The following is a 20832-nucleotide window of genomic DNA, read 5'->3' as shown; positions in this document are numbered from 1 at the left end:
GAGTCTCCAAGTGGCCACACACCTCTCCAAAGTGTGCACAGTTCCCAAGTCATTTCAATGCATTTCTATGACTCAAAGAAGGTACTTTTTGAGCTCTCCTAGCTGTGCCGTTGAGGAACTAGAGCAAGCACACTTGACGTTGTTTCATTTGGAACACAACCCTGTATCCCCGCCATCACACAATTACTCTTGATGTTTACGCAATCCAAAAATGGTCCATAATGAATCGCAGTCGGGGTCAGGTGGGCATGATTTGAAAGCTTGTTGTATTGCCGACATGACTAGCTAAGTTAATATATACGATCTTACGGTGTTAGGCTTTCACAAGGTCATTTTGGTATGCATAGAAAGGAGTCATGAGTGCATGCAGGTGTGTGCCACGGAAAATTATCTTCACAATAAACATGGGCTCATTCTGTTCAGAACAACCCAGGGTATGACGCCATGTCATCTTGTAACTGTACATCAAACATAGTGATCATAAACGCTGACACTGTATGAGTTTTATGATTTGGAAATGTGAAGTGCACATTTGGACTCACGGGTGTTTGGCTTGTGTGACATCAAAGTGGTATTTTTTATAATAATCCTCATCGTCTCATCTTTCAAAGTACATAGAGTCCTCTTAACTTACAGCATTTCCCTCACTAAGAGAACAACAAAAATAGCAAACGTTGCCCAAGTAGCGGGAGGCAACTTCGCGCGGTGCTCAAGTTCAGAACGGCCGTCAGTCCAAACCCATACAGCGCTGTGAGGCATTCGTGCCCAAATCTGCCATTTTCAACCCGTATACGGGTACAGGTATGAGTGTAAAGGGCTACCAACTACTGTTATTCAACATTTTTTTATTGTTTTGCGTGGTTGCATTATGGTTAAATGTGGTTGCATGTTGTTTGTATTAACAATTATGTGAAAGTACTCTTTCTTTTGTGTAGCTAATATTAACCATAATTTCCTTCCGTCCTTCCTTCCTTCCTTCAATCCATCCCTCTCTAGGTCCAGTCTATTGAGTCGAAGCTAGACTCCCTGTTGGACATCTACCGGCATGTGTTACGTAAAGGCTCCTCCTCTGCCCTCACCCTCTCCTCCTTGCCTCTGTTCGAGCTGGAGCAGACCTCAGACTACCAGAGCTCTATCCTCTTCAAGGACCACTCCACCTGCTCTACCCAGGTCAGCAGCACCGGAGGTGGGCCAGGGATAGAGGGCCAAGGGGGGTGCGTGACCCGCTCCTCCACCAACACCTCAAACCTGTCCCGGGGACTTCACCTTATCCTGGCGCCGCCCACCGAGCTCAGCCTCAACCTCAACACGGGCACCTCCTCGCCTTCTACCTGTGGGCCCCCGCCCTCCTCGTTCAGTCCGTCGCCCCTTCCTCAACACCACCACCATCATCATCATCATCATACCCTGCCGGAAAGTGGGGAACCAGTCCATAGGGGAAGTTCTTCTCACTCACCTCCTATTCTTACTCCTAATTGTGTATCTGAAAGTGGGGGGTTTCCTACTCTGGCCAGGCCCCCACCGCCTCCTCCCCAGCCCAGCCGGACGGTGGGTCACTCCAGGACGGAGAGGGAGGTGGGTGACTTCTGTGGAAGCCCGGAGGAGAGGGAGGATGGTGATGTGTTAGGCCCAGAACAAGGCCTCAGAATCGTGAGGCTGGGGCAGTCAAGAGGGGGGTCCAATGGGAACAGCAATGGCCGGCCCTGCAATGCTAAAGCAGAGGGCTCCTGGACGAGACACACAAGCCTGGAGATGGAGCCCCTGGTACCCCTCTCTTCTGCTCTGGGAGGAGGAGGCCGCTGCTCCTCTGGCTCCAACCCCAGCCAGGTGGACCGAAGCCTGGGCAAGTCCATGTCTGTCCAAGACCTGGGGCAGGGTGGGACCACCTCCATGGCCCTGGATAGCCACCACCATCATAGCCTCAGCCTCTCCTCCCCCAGCCCCTGCAGCAGCGACTCCCCCACAGGCTCCCACAGTAGTCAGGACCCTGGGGGAGGGGGCGGCGGGGATGGCTGGGGGGAGGAGGACCTCTTTATCAGCGACAGGGATGTGGACGCCCTCCCTCTCCCTCCCGAGGCTCAAGGTGGAGCCTTTGGCTTTGACTTCTTGTCCCAGGGTACAGCCGACCCAACCTCTTACTCTTCAGAGCTACTGAGGACAGACCCTGGGCTTGGGGCGGGGTTAAGTGCTCTGGCGGGGTTCAATAGGAGCCTGGCGAGCACGAGCGGGAACACGTCATCACCCGCCTCAGTTGGGAGCGCCGAGTCCCTGAGCATGCCGCACGTACGGCTAAAATAAGACATACCCCGTGTCGTATGGACCAATCAAAAAACCTCACCTTATAGAGAAGCTCTTTATTCTATTTTTGGAGGGGTGAGGGGGAACAGGGAGGGACTATAATGGTTATTTCTGTTTATATTTATGTTGATTCATTTGATAAAAAGCAAAGTATTTTTCATCCAAGTCGACGATACATGAACATATCATTGCATGAATTATTATTGAAGAAATCGAAACAAAGAAGGTAAAATAAAGAGAGAGAGGTATATAAAAAGAGACTTTGATATATATATTATATATATCTAAGAAACAAGCTAAACTTGATCCTGATAGACAGTGGGTTGATCTGTGATCTCGACACTGCATGAGCACTGCATGTTTTCAACTTACCCATGTTACAACTTACCCATAAGTCTTCATTCATTAACACTGGAAGTTGTTGATGCCTATGAAAATTATGGCAAAACCCTTCTAGAAAACGTTTCCTTAATTTTAATACACATAATCATGTACAGTAAAAGTTCAAGTGTGGGGCCTCCTAACTTATAAGGAGGGGCAAGGGGCGTATGGGGCAAGTTAAATGCTTACATGAACCCAATGTCAGACTGTTATCCAAAGCTTCTGAGGCAGCCATCTTGAAATGAATGTTGCCTCAATATGACCAAGTTTTTCACCCACATCAGTTCCCTATAATAGCTTCTCATTTGAGTGACTTGTGTGGACATACAATGGTACAAAACACCCCTCATTGTAATGATAGACTTGCCAAGTCCAGGTCAATACTAGTTTGAGGTAAATTGAATTCTGCCAACAGGTCACACACACCAATACACACACACACTCCGGTAGTTTACATACTGTATAACCATTGTACACAAGCTGCTACACATAGTCCCGGGAAAGGAATAACTTCTAAAACAGGAGACTAATAGCTGCTAAAACCATAGAAATATAATTACTAGAATACGGTCCACCCATCATGACACCTTTGAATGGGGGTGCCCGTTCTAGTACTTCTATTTCTATGCCGAAAACACAGTTCAATTGTGCACCCCGAGGTGTTATCTACCCGACGACCAAGGCATCCACATTATGCGATTTCTTGAGATGCCTGTGTATCTTCTCATTTCATATGTTTTGTTACTTATAACACAAGAGAGCAAAACACGAAGGGAGAAAATGTGCAAAAATATATCTGTTATCCGATTATGTGACCCTCTTTTAATTAAATGAAGATACTTGCAGCCTTACATGGTTTCAGTCGCAATCACACTCCCCGGCTTTAGTTCTTTTAATACATTATAGTTTTGAATGCTTATTAAATTGCTTAAACGGAAGTTGACATGCTGTAGAATGTATATAATGTTATGTTAATAATCTGTAAGTGAGATTTCGCACTCCCTGGCAAGCAGTGTGAGTGACATCATGGCTAATGCTAACAACAATTAGCCCTTTTGACTTAAAGGGATATGTCACTCAAATCACAAAATGACATTGTTTTTCTTACCTTTCAAACAGTCTTTGCAGGGTACCAAAATAAAACATGTATTTTGTCATTTGAGTGGACTAACCTTTTCAGTGTTACAGATTCAGGTACAACAGGGTCATGTTCAATAGGGCACAATGTAGCAAAACATTTTGAATTGGAATGCAAAGATGACTCATTGGACACGCTCAACCTCAGGTAGTAGGCTACCTCATCGGTTTCAAAACGTTTTGTAACATTTTGTGCCTACTGAACAGGATCCTGGTAAGGATTATTGGATGTTTCACCAAGGGGGTTGTTTCAAAGGAGAGAAACCCGTTAAAATACAACATGAAATACAGCATGAAATTGTACGCTAAATCCAAAGCTCCAGTACACATACCATTTGAAACAGAAACCTTAGCAGAAACATTTATGGTCGATTCGATCCTTATTGAAGGCTTTACCAGAATATGTGAAGTACATAAAACATGCAGTACATAACATGGTGCCTTTCTTAGCGATATACTGTCCATTTCAACATGTTTATTTGCACCCAACGTGTGGGTTGTTGGCCTTTTTGTGCTGAAATGGTCTCACATACTTGATTTTTGTTTCGTCCCTTGTATATATAAAAAAAAATAACTCTCTGATTTGGGCATTATTTATCCACAGACAGACCATGTATTACCAAAGGAAAACTGGCCTTTAGAAATGTCATCATTGTCTCATACGATCATTATCCTAATTTATTTAAATGACGTGCACATACCTATACGATAGTAATAATGTCCGTTAAGCTCCAATGAAACCTGTGATGTCATGAAAAATGCTAAAGAAACTTTTATTCTCCTACATCAATAAAAAAATAAAAAATAAAAAAAGGAAATTCAAGTGTGTTTGTTGACATATTTACAGACACGTCCTGTTAGCCTTTGACCATTGTGGTGTATCTCCTGTTCAGTAGCTGCGTGTTGGCATCTATTTATCACCTTGAAAATGATTTTTTTTCAACTGTCAACCCATATTTAAATGACTGCGGAAAAATGATGCACATGTTGCTAAGTCTGAACCCTTTTTAAAATGTCTTTCGATGTAGATCAAGCTCACAGGTTGCATACAATAAGGTGTCGAGTGGAACAATGTCGACAAGGTTTGAACTGTGCAAGGGAGCTTTAAAGCCGAGCAAGGTGCTACAATATGTTAGTATCGGATATATTTCTTAAAGTGCATCGGGAACATGCAAGCAGCCGGAGGAAAACACAACACCATTTCAACATTTTATCAACTTAAAAATGTTTGTACATTTTTACTAACATTAACTAGCAGCTAGTTTAATGCAAACCAACACTATCAATAACATTTTTGCGGTTGAACTGAGTACAATAGCACACACCTAGAGGAGTTCTTTAAATGGTCTTCCCGCTCAGCCCAGTCAAAACTGTTCGCTGCTCTGGCCCCCCAATGGTGGAACAAACTCCCTCACGACGCCAGGACAGCGGAGTCAATCACCACCTTCCGGAGACACCTGAAACCCCACCTCTTCAAGGAATACCTAGGATAGGGTAAGTAAGGGTAAGTAATCCTTCTCACCCCCCTTCTCCCCCAACAAGATTTAGATGCAAGTGGCTGTTCCACTGGTTGTCATAAGGTGTATGCACCAATTTGTAAGTCGCTCTGGATAAGAGCGTCTGCTAAATGACTTAAATGTAATGTAAATGTCTTCCACTCAGATAGTGTATCCTAACCACAAACAGTCAAACAAGCAGACCAAAACATATATAAAACAGAACACTTCCTTAATGAACATACCATACCATTGTTTTCCTCCGTCTGCTCTTGCGATGCATCGTGAGCATGGACCAGACTTTGACTATGTTGTGTAGCAGGGGAGTGATGTTTTCACGGTGGCGGACGCTAACGTCGCGAGCCCAACACAACGTTCATTTGACCTTCTGGGCCGACTTGGTGACCTTGCCCGTGGACGGAGCCTTCTTCTCCACCGCCTTCACGCCCACCGCCACCGTCTGATGCAAGTCACGCACCGCAAAGCGCCCTAGGAGGATGGAGAGAATGATCGAATGTGAGTCATTCTTCTAATGATTTATTATAAACTTATTTCAGTCTATTACAGGCTTTGCAGCACATGATACAATGCTATAGTTGATTTGAACTGTAGCACTTCGCAAATACTAAATGGAACATGTGATTAGTTCTAGACAAGAAGCACCAAGACTGATGAAGGATGGAGATAAGAAGTTATCTGATGAACAGAGCAGGTTCTGTAATATATATATATGACAAAGATGTACAGTACACATCATCTGTCCCCCCAATAGGGATCTGGGTTGAGGGCAGACACACACCACCTACCAAGTGGTGGGTACTCGGAGAAGCTCTCCACACACATGGGCTTCCCGGGGACCATGGCAACGATGGCTGCGTCGCCAGACTTCAGGGCCTTGGGGTTGTCCTCCAGCTTCTTGCCCGAGCGCCGGTCAATCTTCTCCTTCAGCTCGGCGAACTTACAGGCGGTGTGGGCCGTGTGGCAATCCAGCACTGGGGCGTAGCCGGCACTGATCTGACCTGGGTGGTTCAGGATGATGATGTGACTCTATGCTATTTGTTGCCTGTTTAATGACTTGTTTCAATCCAGACACACAATATTCTCCACAGCGAACTCTCCTATCCAGACCTGTGCAGTGAAGCTGGCCGCCTCCATCGGCGCGTCGTTCTTACTGTCTCCAGCCACGTTCCCTCGCCGTATGTCTTTTACCGACACGTTCTTGACGTTAAAGCCCACGTTGTCTCCGGGCATGGCCTCGGTCAGCGCCTCGTGGTGCATCTCCACTGACTTGACCTCCGTGGTCACATTGACGGGGGCAAAAGTCACCACCATGCCTGGCTTGATCACGCCCATCTCCACCCACCCCCGGGACCGTACCAATACCTGGGAGGAGGGAGGTGAGAGGCATGAAACCTTTGAGACAATCTTTCAAGTCTCTCTGAGGCCTGGATTGAATCCGATCGCACTTGTAGAAATTGTAGCATTTAATGGCAATGTTAACGCCTTCGGCAGAGATCGCATTCAAGGAAAACGCTGCAGATGTCAATTCAATTGTAAATTCCAGTTAAATGTCAAGCGTGCTCGATCTCAGATCGAACGCAGCTCGGATTGAATCCCAGCCTGAGTGTATAACATCAAAAATAAAATGTATGTAAGAGCTGAAAAAACAACTCAAAACCCTTTGGCTTTCAGTGCTGCACAATAGCCAAATTGACTGAATTGAAATGGAATTGACCCCTAAGCCACTGGCATAGCACCAGTGGTGGGTTTGAACGCCTCCCAGGGCCTCACCTCCTATCTTGTAGACGTCCTGTAGGGGCAGGCGGAGGGGTTTGTCAGCGTGGCGGGAGGGCGGCTGGATGGCGTCCAGGGCCTGTAGGGGCAGGCGGATGGGTTTGTCAGCGGGGCGGGAGGGCGGCTGGATGGCGTCCAGGGCCTGTAGGGGCAGGCGGATGGGTTTGTCAGCGGGGCGGGAGGGCGGCTGGATGGCGTCCAGGGCCTGTAGGGGCAGGCGGATGGGTTTGTCAGCGGGGCGGGAGGGCGGCTGGATGGCGTCCAGGGCCTGTAGGGGCAGGCGGAGGGGTTTGTCAGCGGGGCGGGAGGGCGGCTGGATGGCGTCCAGGGCCTGTAGGGGCAGGCGGATGGGTTTGTCAGCGGGGCGGGAGGGCGGCTGGATGGCGTCCAGGGCCTGTAGGGGCAGGCGGAGGGGTTTGTCAGCGGGGCGGGAGGGCGGCTGGATGGCGTCCAGGGCCTGTAGGGGCAGGCGGATGGGTTTGTCAGCGGGGCGGGAGGGCGGCTGGATGGCGTCCAGGGCCTCCAGCAGGGTGGTCCCAGAGGCGTTGCCGTCCTTACGAGTGACCTTCCACCCTTTGAACCATGTCATCTACAGGGACCAGACCAAACATTAGGAACAAGCGTAACTTAAGCGTTATGGCCTCTGCATAAGTAATAAGACACCTTGTGAAAACGAACCACTTTTCATACCACGGCAGTAACACTAATTGTAATTCAGTGGAGGTGTGCACGACTGCATCTGCAACTCTATTGTGTATAAGGTTGCTTCCTAAGAATGTAAAGTGTCCTCCTGTCTTGGAAAAAGATAAGGGTAAGTATACAAAGAAGACTACTAACGTTAGGGCTAGCCTCCAGCATATTGTCCCCCTTCCAGCCGGAGATGGGAACGAAGGCCACCGTATCCGGGTTGTAACCAATCTGCTTAATATAGGTGCTGACTTCCTTCACAATCTCCTCGTAGCGTTTCTGGCTGTAGTTGGGCTCGGTGGAGTCCATCTTGTTGACCCCTACGATCATCTGCTTGACCCCTTGGGTGTAGGCCAGAAGGGCGTGCTCACGGGTTTGCCCATTCTTGGAGATACCCGCCTCGAACTCGCCCACGCCTGCCGCCACGATGAGCACGGCACAGTCCGCCTGTGGCAAGGAGGAGACGGGGAGCAAACATGACGTTTCATTTTGTTTGCATTTGAAAGCAGAAAGTGTTACATGGGAAAAAATAATCAATTCTTATTCTTATTTCAGTAAATGGATTCCCAGAATAACCGTTTGATTTTCAGAGTAGCCAATGTAATCCTGCTCAAAGGTTTTGTTTTCTAATAGTATAGAAGACATGTTTAATATGTTTCATGTTCTTCCTTCTTCCCGTTTTGGGACCCATACGTACCAAATAAGAAGAGGCCCTTGGCTAAACATTCAGTCAGGGTCCATGTTTAGTGACAGCTGGATACGGTAGTGTCTGCAGCCCATACCTGAGAGGTGCCAGTGATCATGTTCTTGATGAAGTCCCTGTGTCCCGGGTGGTCGATGATAGTGACCTGCTGGATACGGTAGTGTCTGCAGCCCATACCTGAGAGGTGCCAGTGATCATGTTCTTGATGAAGTCCCTGTGTCCCGGGGCGTCGATGGTAGTGACCTGCTGGTCTCAAACTTCCACAGGGAGATGTTGATGGTGATGCCTCGCTCCCTCTCTGCCTTCAGCTTGTCCAGCACCCAGGCGTACTTGAACGAGCCCTTCCCCATCTAAAGATAGACCAAAGAGACACCAAATCAATGGCAAAAGTCTGTGCAGTTTGTTTGTCTCTTTTGTCTTTGTTATGTTGGAACAAAATCGAGAGAGATATCGAGAGGTAAATAAGTCAATGCTCAGTTCAATGGTATGGATTCAAAGTGGAATCGTACCATATCCCTGAAATACAGAGCTTGGTGTAAAGATGGACAATAGACTCTAACATATCGATCATGTATAACGACAGGCTAGACCTTAAACACATTCCCAGCACAGAGAGTTAAGTCACTTGTGTCTGGTCACCTCCATACCTCAGCGGCCTCCTTCTCAAGCTTCTCAATGGTCCTCTTGTCGATGCCCCCACACTTATAGATGAGGTGGCCTGTGGTGGTCGACTTGCCTGAGTCCACATGGCCGATCACCACGATGTTGATGTGAAGCTTCTCCTTCCCCTTAACTGTTCGCTCAGGAAGACACCGGAGTAGATTGTGGCAAGAGGGGTCAACCAAGCTAGCCAAATTATTAGGAATTACAATGTCATTAACCGAGCAAAATGTTTGACATTTTAGGGGGTATTGAGAAGACAAATATTTGTGAAATTGATTAATACTAGTGACTCGGTCATCGAGAACCATTCACACCCCATAAGATCTCTCTATTCCCTTCCCTGACAATGTGTATAAAGTTTCACTGAGTGGCTTGCCACCATTTTGAGAGTGAGGTCATCAGAATGAAAGAACAGGTGAATGAAAAGCAGCTATTTCTCAACAACACAGCTGTTATTTTCCTTCCTGGTTCTCAAAGCCGACTCCACCATGTTCACGATGGCCCTGGAGACTGGTGGTTGGGTGTAACAGTATTTGGGGCGTTTAATATTTCAAGAGACAGTCACGGAAACAATGGCCAGTCAATCAATCAATATACACCCAGTTTACATTCCAAATGGCACCCTATTCCACATTTAGTGCACTGTGCTTTATACAGGGAATAGTACACTATAGCCTGTAGGGAATAGGGTGCCATTTCTGACAACTCCCAATTTGACGTAGGTAACCTCTCCATCCTCATATACTCCCCTAAACACCTGCTACAATTGACACTGAAACAAAGTTTATTTTTATTTTTTACATAACATGGCTATTAACAAGATAAAGAAATAACATATGAACACATAAGGAACATATTATGTGGCGGACTGCAATAGCATCGAATAGTCCCCGCGATATGCAACTGTTCAGGGAAGTCAGGAACCAATACACGCAGTCAGTCAGGAAAGCAAAGGCCAGCTTCTTCAGGCAGAAATTTGCATCCTGTAACTCCAAAAAGTTCTGGGACACTGTAAAGTCCATGGAGAACAAGAGCACCTCCTCCCAGCTGCCCACTGCACTGAGGCTAGGTAACACGGTCACCACCGATAAATCCATGATTATCGAAAACTTCAACAAGCCTTCCTCCTGGCTACTCCAACCTCGGCCAACAGCTCCCCCCCGCAGCTACTCGCCCAAGCCTCTCCAGGTTCTCCTTTACCCAAATTCAGATAGCAGATGTTCTGAAGGAGCTGCAAAACCTGGACCCGTACAAATCAGCTGGGCTTGACAATCTGGACCCTCTATTTCTGAAACTATCCGCCGCCATTGTCGCAACCCCTATTACCAGCCTGTTCAATCTCTCTTTCATATCCCCAAGGATTGGAAAGCTGCCGCAGTCATCCCCCTCTTCAAAGGGGGAGACACCCTGGACCCAAACTGTTACAAACCTATATCCATCCTGCCCTGCCTATCTAAGGTCTTCGAAAGCCAAGTCAACAAACAGGTCACTGACCATCTCGAATCCCACCGTACCTTCTCCGCTGTGCAATCTGGTTTCCGAGCCGGTCACGGGTGCACCTCAGCCACGCTCAAGGTACTAAACGATATCATAACCGCCATCAATAAAAGACAGTACTGTGCAGCCGTCTTCATCGACCTTGCCAAGGCTTTCGACTCTGTCAATCACCATATTCTTATCGGCAGACTCAGTAGCCTCGGTTTTTCTGATGACTGCCTTGCCTGGTTCACCAACTACTTTGCAGACAGAGTTCAGTGTGTCAAATCAAAGGGCATGCTGTCCGGTTCTCTGGCAGTCTCTATGGGGGTGCCACAGGGTTCAATTCTCGGGCCGACTCTTTTCTCTGTATATATCAATGATGTTGCTCTTGCTGCGGGCGATTCCCTGATCCACCTCTACGCAGACGACACCATTCTGTATACTTCCGGCCCATCCTTGGACACTGTGCTATCTAACCTCCAAACGAGCTTCAATGCCATACAACACTCCTTCCGTGGCCTCCAACTGCTCTTAAACGCTAGTAAAACCAAATGCATGATTTTCAACCGTTCGCTGCCTGCACCCGCACGCCCGACTAGCATTACCACCCTGGATGGTTCCGACCTAGAATATGTGGACATCTATAAGTACCTAGGTGTCTGGCTAGACTGTAAACTCTCCTTCCAGACTCATATCAAACATCTCCAATCTAAAATCAAATCTAGTCAGCTTTCTATTCCGCAACAAAGCCCCCTTCACTCACGCCGCCAAACTTACCCTAGTAAAACTAACTATCCTACCGATCCTCGACTTCGGCGATGTCATCTACAAAATCGCTTCCAGCACTCTACTCAGCAAACTGGATGCAGTTTATCACAGTGCCATCCGTTTTGTTACTAAAGCACCTTATTCCACCCACCACTGCGACCTGTATGCTCTAGTCGGCTGGCCCTCGCTACATATTCGTCGCCAGACCCACTGGCTCCAGGTCATCTACAAGTCCATGCTAGGTTAAGCTCCGCCTTATCTCAGTTCACTGGTCACGATGGCAACACCCACCCGTAGCACGCGCTCCAGCAGGTGTATCTCACTGATCATCCCTAAAGCCAACACCTCATTTGGCCGCCTTTCGTTCCAGTTCTCTGCTGCCTGTGACTGGAACGAATTGCAAAAATCGCTGAAGTTGGAGACTTTTATCTCCCTCACCAACTTCAAAAATCTGCTATCTGAGCAGCTAACCGATCATAGACCACCCAATTTTACCTACCTCCTCCCCATACTCTTTATATTTATTTACTTTTCTGCTCTTTTGCACACCAATATTTCTACCTGTACATTACCATCTGATCATTTAACACTCCAGTGTTAATCTGCAAAATTGTAATTATTCGCCTGCCTCATGCCTTTTGCACACAATGTATATAGACTCTTTTTTTCTCTACTGTGTTATTGACTTGTTAATTGTTTACTCCAAGTGTAACTGTGTTGTTTGTTCACACTGCTATGCTTTATCTTTGCCAGGTCACAGTTGCAAATGAGAACTTGTTCTCAACTAGCCTACCTGGTTAAATAAAGGTGACAAAATAATGGTATTGTGGCCATCATGAAGCAATGAAAGACATTACGGGACATCAATAGGTAGGCTATTATATTGACTCCACTATCATGCATGCGTAGTGTAGCTTGGTAACTAATTCGCGTTTTCCAAACACATAGGCTACAGCGCCGGTTGATGCCGAGATACCCGAGGTATTAAACTGCGCCGTGTAACCTTCGAGAGCAAAATCCCCTCATTGTTTTGCTAAGTGTCAGCCGTGTTGTCGTTGTACTTTCCACATGGAGACTGTGTGCAATATATCCAAACCGTTGGACTTGCAGAACACTATTTCGTCCAGCGTTATACCGACCTCGTCAGACCATTCCACAGCACACATTTACAAAATGCAGACCATGATTGGTTAGTACTTTAGCCTGTTGTTAGCTAAAAATGGTATCATACCTGGGTTTGTATAGATGCGCTCGCAAAAAATCGGGCAGTGATCGTGTAGCAAAAGATGCTGTCTGGTTTATTATTAGGGACCCAGTAGTGGGTGCTGCCGGTATTGGCTTCACATCAGTCATTAGTTTAACCCCAGTGGAGAAATTCATGTTTTTCGCCACCAGGTGGTGGTGATGTACCATAATCAGAGAATCAGACCACACCAATGTGTAACATTGTACCAATTTGTGAACATGATACATATGATTGTCAAACAGCTGTTAATTTGGTATACATTTTACACAAACACAACAGAACACACATACAAGCACACTCAAACAGACATACTGTACACACCAGCAAAGACGACAAATAGTAGAGAACTGTGTCCCTCACAATCACACTACTCTAAACGCACTTGTTCACCTTAAAATACAGCGTCAACCAGACTGTTGCAGTAGGTGCAAACAGACCTGGAGACCAGACCTGAAACATATGACCAAAGTTGGAAAGGTTCTGAAGTTAAACCTCCCATTAGTACATAAAAAAAAATAAAAAAAAACCTAAATTATGACCAAGAGAAGTAGCTAGGTATATTTGGGTAAAATGTACATAACAATAGTAAATAAACCAAGAGTTGTACTACTGTATACATTTCCAAAACATTTGGTCATCTTAATATATATTTTTAAAAAAGCACTTTCAAAGAGAAATCAAATATTTTTTAAAAAATTGAAAAACAATACTATGCTACCAAGGACCTGTACCAGTGTTAAAATGAAAACATTGCATCATCCCTCAGAGACGCTTATAACGTAACCTCACTCCACCAAACTGATAGCTTTTCGCTACCGTAGTTGGCTAAGACATTTTCAAGAGGGAGGTCACGTGTGTATGAGCAGAGGCGATGCATTCTATCATGTACATACCGATGTGCAAAACAATACTGTAAAGCTTCTGCAAAAGTTACATGAGTCGATACTGTAGCAAGACCAGAGTAACGGAGTTAGTAACAGTGTGTGTGTGTCATTTCAGCCTCACTATCTGTTTCTAGGTAAATACTCTCTGGTCTTCCGTTCAAGTGTGAGCAGCCAGGATATTGGAAGGCACTTTTACAAATGGTCAAAAGTCAGTGAACAAGTCCAGTTGGCTCAAAGCTCAAGTACTTTGTCGTAACTTGTTAGCCAATCTTTTCGTATCTTCACTCCAGATTTGGGAAGAGGTCGAGCCAAGAACCACCTCCGGCGAGCAAGGCCACTCTCAATCGTTTATTCTGGGAAGAAGAATAACATTAGCAAATGGACTAATGATTACATTGCACTAATGTAGGCCTAAAAATTATGACTACATAGACAAAAAACGGATTGGTAACATTTCTCAAAAAAGCTAAAGCAAGAGGGCAGCATATCTAGAGTCTATCTAGAGAATATCTTTCAAGTTCGCAAAACAAATAAAATCTCCTGTCCCACATTTTACACTGTTTGTATGGTAACATTAACAAGTAACTTTTCTGAGCTTTGATGGCACCAGGACTTACTCTAGAGTCTGTAGTTTGTAGCGTGGGTCATCCCTGATGTCGGAGAGAATTCTCAGTCCTTCTTCTCCCGTGTCGTTTCCCATCAGGCCCAGCTCTGTGATTTTGGAGCAGCTGGACTTCAGGGCTACGGCTAGGGAGGAGCAGCCCTTTACTGTGATCCCACAGCATCTCAGACTGGGGGGGAGAGGGGACACACACACACATTCACCTTACTCAACAATGCATTATAAATGAATTTGTGTGCGAATATGCTTAGTAGTATTAAAACTGTTAACATGTTACTTACAACAGTCTCTCCAGTTTACAGGTTGTGGAGGTCAGTCCCATGCAGAGTGTATTTACACCACTGTCTCCCAGTTCGTTTCCAGATAGATCTAGCTCTTTCAGGACGGTGAGACTGGAGCGGAGAGCTTCGACCAGCTCTGGACAGCATAGCTCTGTCATTTTACAGTCACTCAGTCTAGGTGCATGTGTGTGTGGGGGCAAATATCCAACAAATACGCACAACATTAGTATGTTATTTGATTTGTTCCTATAAAATCACACATGATGTGCCTTTTGATGCCATTTCAATGTAAAAATATATCTATCAACTAAACTATTCAATGGTGAACCATTAGGCCTTCTACAATTGTACAGTCTAATCACAGTGCTCACCGTAGCGTCTCCAGTGAAAAGCGTACAGTTTTGAGGAACAGGAAAAACACGACAACACCTGATCCCAGGTGGTTCCTGCTGATATCCAGCTCTTTGAGGAAGGTGGGGCTGAAACTGCACCCTCCAACCAGACATTGACAGCCTCCAGACGTGAAGCCACAGCTCGCCAGACTGGAGAGAGGAGGGCAACACTCGTCAATTCAATGATTAATTAATTATTCTTTAATATGTATGTGTTGTATCCAAGGAGTTTGGAATAAGATAAGGGCAAAAATACATACATCCTAAACAGAATTGGACAAGTTTGAATGTACTATTCAGCTCATATGGCAGGCAAAGCAAACTGGCAGCCAGCGGGCCAAATTCGGGCCATGACTGATTTGTTTTTGAATCGCCAAAATTGTCTAATTTGTTTCATAGGGGTGTACATGGGATTGGGCACAACTCTCTGCGAGCTAGCTAGCTTACTTGAGTTTCTCCAGTTGACAGACAGGCACTCCGAAGGCTTTGCAGAGCATCTTGACCCCCTCGTCCTTCAGGTTATTGTTGCTCAGGTTGAGCTCCCTCAGACTGGGGATGTTCACCAGACACCTAATCATGTTCTCACAGCATTTCTCAGTGAGCTGACAACAGTACAACCTGGTGGTGGAGGGAAAATGTATGGTACATTTACTACAGTGAACATTCCACCTTAGAATCAGTGAAGTGGAATGTGTGAGTGTACTACAATACTCCAGGCAGTACTCACTCCAGTTTGTATATCTGGGTTGACTTCAGTTTGTCCATGAGCATCTTCATCCCCCGGTCTCCCAGGTCATTCATGCTGACGTCCAGCTCTCGCAGGTGTCTGGGGTTGTCTATCAGCAACACCGCCAGAGCGCGACACAGCTCCAGGCCCAGCTTGCAGTTTGAGAGCCTAACAGAGATTACAATCAAATTTGAAGACAACTATTTCCTTACAGAAGGGAACTTCATTTGCATCAAGTCACAATATTAATGCGAAGGAGAATTTAATTAAATGATATGACAAGTGGGGGTAAAGCAAGCCAAGACAAAATCAGAACAGGTTCTGTGGACATTTACTCACTTCAGGATCTGCAGTTCACACTTAACAACCTTCAGTCCGTCAACGAGATGAAACACCCCCGATTCTTCCGGTTCGTTGCCGCTCAGATCCAGCTCTCGCAGGTGCGAGGGGTTGGATTTGAGAGCTTTGGCCAGAGCTGCAAAGCCATTCTGTTTCACCCTGCAGCCGGACAGTTTCAGTCTCTCCAGTCGGCAGTGTGGCTTGGCCAAGCCGGCCGCCAACAGCTGCACTCCTGAGTCCTTCAGCGTGTTGAAACTCAGGTCCAGAGTTTTCAGATTGGACACCCTTGAGGTGAGCGCCGAGGCCAGACATTCACAGGATTTCTCAGTCAGGTTGTGATACGACAGCCTGGTGGGAAGGAGGGTTTATGGACTCAAGAAGCACATTATAAGTCATACTAGTAGCCACTTGAACCACCAAAACTGTAAGACGAGCCCAACAAACTTGAATTAACACATTTTTGATGACAATTATCTTGTGCGTTACCGACATGTCATATAGATATGTAATAGCGGGTATTGTTAAATCACCAAGTACTTACGTGGCGGTGTGGGAAGCTTTGATCACTGGCAGCATCCTCAGAAGTTCCTCGTCTCCTCTGTTCTCTACATCCAACCCAAGCATGTCTATCGACCCAGACAACGATGCCAAAAAGAGAGTAGCCAGGTCGGACCAATGTGCAGGTGGATATTTGGCATCTGGGGGGATTCCCGTCTGGAGAAATTGCACACAATCGTTGTCTAGAGAGTAGTCTTTCAGTTCCCTCAGGCAGTTCAGCAGGTTGAAAGTCCTCTGCGAAGTGGGATTCTCCAAGACCTTCTTCTTGATGTACACTAACATTTCCGGAAGGGCAGTAGACGGTGTGAAGCCAGCCTCGGAGAACATCTGGTTAAAGTTCTGAGCAATGCCAAAGAGGAAGCGAAGGAAGAGGTCCATGTGTCCGGTCTTGCTCCGCAAAGTTATGTCCACCGCGCTCTTGAGTTGGGTGGCATCTCCAAAAAACCAGAGAGTTCTCTCAATCTGGGTTTTCGGGTTGACAGCCTGGTTTTCGTCTTGGCTGCCAAAAGATTGAAGAAACCGCATTGCGGCAAAGAACTCCTGAATGGTGGTATGCCCAAAGTAGTAGATCTTCTTTTGGTGCAGCCCAATATCCTCCCTGAAGATGGGTATGCTTACTTTTGCGTACACAGCTGCCACTTGGACATCAATGTTGCACTCTCGTAGGTCTTCCTCGTAGAAAACAGTGTTGCCTTTCACCAACTGCTTAAAGGCTAGTTCTCCCAATTCGTCAACTATCTTTACATTGTGGTTCCCCGTTTGTAACAGGATGAGTAGGTCGTTAAATAATGGAGTTAGTGCGACAGGTTCGCATGTTTTGTCCGGTACATATGTCTGTTTCTCGAGGATTGACGCTGAGATTGAACAGATAAAAGGTATCTGGCACAAGTTGTAGAGGGCCTTCGAGTTCTGCAAGTAGGTGATAACTGCTGTGGCCTGGTTCTCATCATTGATTGCTCTCCTGAAGAACTCCTCTTTCTGGGAGTCGGTGAAGCCTTCAATTTCTGACACTCTGTCAATGTACTGAAGAGGGATGCGATGGACTGCCGCAGGTCTGGATGTAATCCATATGTGAGCGACGGAGGGAAGGAGGTTACCGTTAATAAGGTTTGTCAGCAGTGCTGGCACGGAGGAGGGCTCTGTGAGATCGGTCACTATCGGGTTGTTCTTGAAGTCGAGAGGACGTCGAAATTCATCCAGCCCGTCAAGAAAGAACCCAACTCTGCAGTTGTCCAATTTGTAAATTCCAGGTTCTTTCAATTCTGGGAAAAACTCATAAAGAAGTTCAACCAGACTCAGTCTCTCCTTCAGCAAATTCAGCTCCCGGAAAGGAAGGGGAAATATGAGTTGGACTTCCTGGTCTCCTTTTCCCTCTGCCCAGTTAAGAATCATCATTCGCACATGGCTAGTTTTGCCAATACCAGCGACGCCCTTCGTCAGAGCTGTTCTGATAGGCTCATCTGAGTTTAGGAATGAACATGTTCCTTGATGTCTTCTCCTGTAACCTGGCTCAGATAGAATATACTCATGTTGGTTATCTTCACTATTTTTACCAGCTTGATAGTGGAGATCACAATGAATATAAAATGGATGCTCAGTTTCCCCCCCTGGCGGACTTTTGTACTTTTTCTTCAGAATGGCTTTTAACTTACTGCGGAGTTTTCCCACATGGGAGGCAGCAACTTTCCTGTCAAATTGGCAAATAAAAGTATATCTTATTTTCTACATGCAATATGAAATACGAACACTTCAATGAACATGCCCTACTGTGTATTCAAAATTATATTAATTTTCAATAGACTCATTTTGATCTGGTCCTCTGTTCTCTGTGTGGTGAATGTGATTATCATACCTTTGTTCAGTCAATCGTTTTTTCCCCCCAGGGCAAAACATTTCCCTGGATTCAGAGGAGGTAGATCTGTTACTACCAACGTTTGTGTCCCTCCAATTTCTCCAGAGACAGAATCTGTGTAGAACGCAGTAAGACAGGCTTGCTGGTCCCTCATGTGATGACACCTGCAGGGAGGTCACACTACCAACCAACCATTGACCTGTAAAACACACAGAATATTGTGATTAGCAATAGTGGTACTGCCTGCATGTAGGTACACTAGATCACTGATGTACTGCCATTACTCCCTAAATCGCACTGCCTCTCATATGGGAAATGATTAATTAACATATTAAACCACAAATTATTCTAGCTAAGATTTCCACCTCAGCTTCTCATTGGTAACCTGGGTATGTGTTTGTGTTAACATTACACTCCCGTGACTTATGCCAAACAGTTTGGCATGATGATGATCATAACCTCACATGGTCTCTCCTATCATTGCTATGCAGACGACACACAATTAATCTTCTCCTTTCCCCCTTCTGATGACCAGGTGGCGAATCGCATCTCTGCATGTCTGGCAGACATATCAGTGTGGATGACGGATCACCACCTCAAGCTGAACCTCAGCAAGACGGAGCTCCTCTTCCTCCCGGGGAAGGACTGCCCGTTCCATGATCTCACCATCACGGTTGACAACTCCATTGTGTCCTCCTCCCAGAGCGCTAAGAACCTTGGCGTGATCCTGGACAACACCCTGTCGTTCTCAACTAACATCAAGGCGGTGTCCCGTTCCTGTAGGTTCATGCTCTACAACATCCGCAGAGTACGACCCTGCCTCACACAGGAAGCGGCGCAGGTCCTAATCCAGGCACTTGTCATCTCCCGTCTTGATTACTGCAACTCGCTGTTGGCTTTGCTCCCTGCCTGTGCCATTAAACCCCTACAACTCATCCAGAACGCCGCAGCCCGTCTGGTGTTCAACCTTCCCAAGTTCTCTCACGTCACCCCGCTCCTCCGCTCTCTCCACTGGCTTCCAGTTGAAGCTCGCATCCGCTACAAGACCATGGTGCTTGCCTACGGAGCTGTGAGGGGAACGGCACCTCAGTACCTCCAGGCTCTGATCAGGCCCTACACCCAAACAAGGGCACTGCGTTCATCCACCTCTGGCCTGCTCGCCTCCCTACCACTGAGGAAGTACAGTTCCCGCTCAGCCCAGTCAAAACTGTTCACTGCTCTGGCCCCCCAATGGTGGAACAAACTCCCTCACGACGCCAGGACAGCGGAGTCAATCACCACCTTCCGGAGACACCTGAAACCCCACCTCTTCAAGGAATACCTAGGATAGGGTAAGTAATCCTTCTCACACCCCCCCCTAAAAAGATTTAGATGCACTATTGTAAAGTGGATGTTCCACTGGATGTCATAAGGTGTATGCACCAATTTGTAAGTCGCTCTGGATAAGAGTGTCTGCTAAATGACTTAAATGTAAATGTAATGATGGCACAAACAGACTGCCACCCTAGGCTAGCTCGTCAGTCGTGCTTTCAAACCTTGATTTTTTTTAATTTTAATATTACCTTGTGAAATTAAGGCAACCGTCTTAACTAGCTAGCCATTGTAGCTGGCTATCCATTGTTTTAGTCATGTAAATATCAGCTAGCCAAGTTAGTAAGTGCCTTGACTTGTGCGAGCCAGAACGTCTCATAGGCTCCTGCCCTAACTCCTGTTTCTGTAGCGCAGGGCAGCTTGGACAGGACGCTAGTCTATCGCAGGGCCTTACCACCCAACTATCTCCTTAATATTGAGTGCCGAGCAAAGATGCATCGAGTCCTATTTTTACAGTCTTTGGTATGACTCGGCCAGAGATGGAACTCACAACCGTCCAATCTCAGGGTGGACACTAACCACAAGGCCACAGCGTTAGCCAAGTTTGAGGACTGATCAAATAATTTGCTAACTTTAGGGACGGTATCATTATCGATGTGGCCTGTGTAGCTAACTAGCTGGTATAGCTAAATAGCTGACAAAACACCGAATCTGCTTTAGCTTAACTACAGGTCCTATTAGGAATCAGTCTGGGCTAGAGGACTAAACTCAACTCCATAGCTAAAAGCTACAGTAAATGGCTACGATAATGTAGAGGTTAGCAGCATTCATCACATTCCACGTTTCGTTGCTGTAAATTACAAACAACCACCGAACTAATGCAATTCCATAGTTATGTACTTACATGCTTGCTTTTCTCCGTCTTATTCAATTTCACTAATTCATCTCGATAGTCATATTTTTGAAACTGCTCAAAAGGGAAGCATTACAGATGCAGCCGTCTTCTGCTTCTTCTTCTATGATACCATGACGGTCCGCAAACAATCGTTTAAGCGCATACCGCCACCTACTGTGCTGCAATGTACGATCATTCATGATCTGCCCAAGTCTGTACTACCATGAAAATAAAATTCAAAACCAAATGAATCCCTAACTTCTACCATACCCTTCCCCCAAAACCCAACCCCCTTAAAATTGATCTATATCATGCTGAA

General features: G+C 46.2%; 2 protein-coding genes and 1 pseudogene across 7 annotated transcripts in view; 1 reads left to right on the top strand and 2 right to left on the bottom strand.

Moving 5' to 3' along the window:
* The window catches only part of LOC118364808 (potassium voltage-gated channel subfamily KQT member 5-like), a 168401-nt gene extending 163069 nt beyond the window's left edge, over window positions 1-5332 (top strand). For 4 of the 6 annotated variants that reach the window (XM_052503230.1, XM_052503228.1, XM_052503229.1 and 1 more), the window contains one exon: window positions 997-5331. In XM_052503230.1, the coding sequence (XP_052359190.1) occupies window positions 997-2298 (1302 nt within the window). In that variant the 3' untranslated portion in view covers window positions 2299-5331. Of the gene's footprint in view, window positions 1-996 lie in introns of all 6 variants that reach the window. The other 2 variants (XM_052503232.1, XM_052503231.1) reach the window with 2 other exon arrangements.
* Window positions 5333-5564: 232 nt separating this feature from the next.
* LOC118365692 (elongation factor 1-alpha, somatic form-like) lies at window positions 5565-10299 on the bottom strand (annotated as a pseudogene).
* Window positions 10300-12678: 2379 nt separating this feature from the next.
* LOC118364809 (NACHT, LRR and PYD domains-containing protein 3-like) lies at window positions 12679-20774 on the bottom strand. The gene is made up of 10 exons (XM_035746529.2): window positions 20523-20774; window positions 18308-18506; window positions 16439-18142; window positions 15898-16245; window positions 15559-15726; window positions 15279-15449; window positions 14811-14981; window positions 14440-14613; window positions 14154-14327; window positions 12679-13889 (listed from the first exon to the last, which is right to left on the bottom strand). Exons 2-10 carry the CDS (start codon window positions 18346-18348, stop codon window positions 13877-13879), a joined length of 2964 nt encoding a protein of 987 aa, XP_035602422.1. The 5' UTR covers window positions 18349-18506; window positions 20523-20774; the 3' UTR covers window positions 12679-13876.
* Window positions 20775-20832: the final 58 nt, after the last annotated feature.

This window comes from Oncorhynchus keta, unplaced genomic scaffold, assembly GCF_023373465.1.
Source record: "Oncorhynchus keta strain PuntledgeMale-10-30-2019 unplaced genomic scaffold, Oket_V2 Un_contig_1690_pilon_pilon, whole genome shotgun sequence".
Lineage (NCBI taxonomy): Eukaryota > Metazoa > Chordata > Actinopteri > Salmoniformes > Salmonidae > Oncorhynchus > Oncorhynchus keta.
Note: the sequence above shows the minus strand (reverse complement) of the source record. Positions and strands in the feature narration are given on the sequence as shown.

Coding starts and splice junctions, on each gene's coding strand:
- LOC118364809 (XM_035746529.2), bottom strand. CDS start 18,348: ATGTTTTGCCCTGGGGGGAAAAAACGATTGACTGAACAAAG. Junction 18,143..18,307: donor AAACGATTGACTGAACAAAG/GTATGATAATCA, acceptor CCAATTTGACAG/GAAAGTTGCTGCCTCCCATG. Junction 14,614..14,810: donor TTTTCACTGGAGACGCTACG/GTGAGCACTGTG, acceptor ACATGCACCTAG/ACTGAGTGACTGTAAAATGA.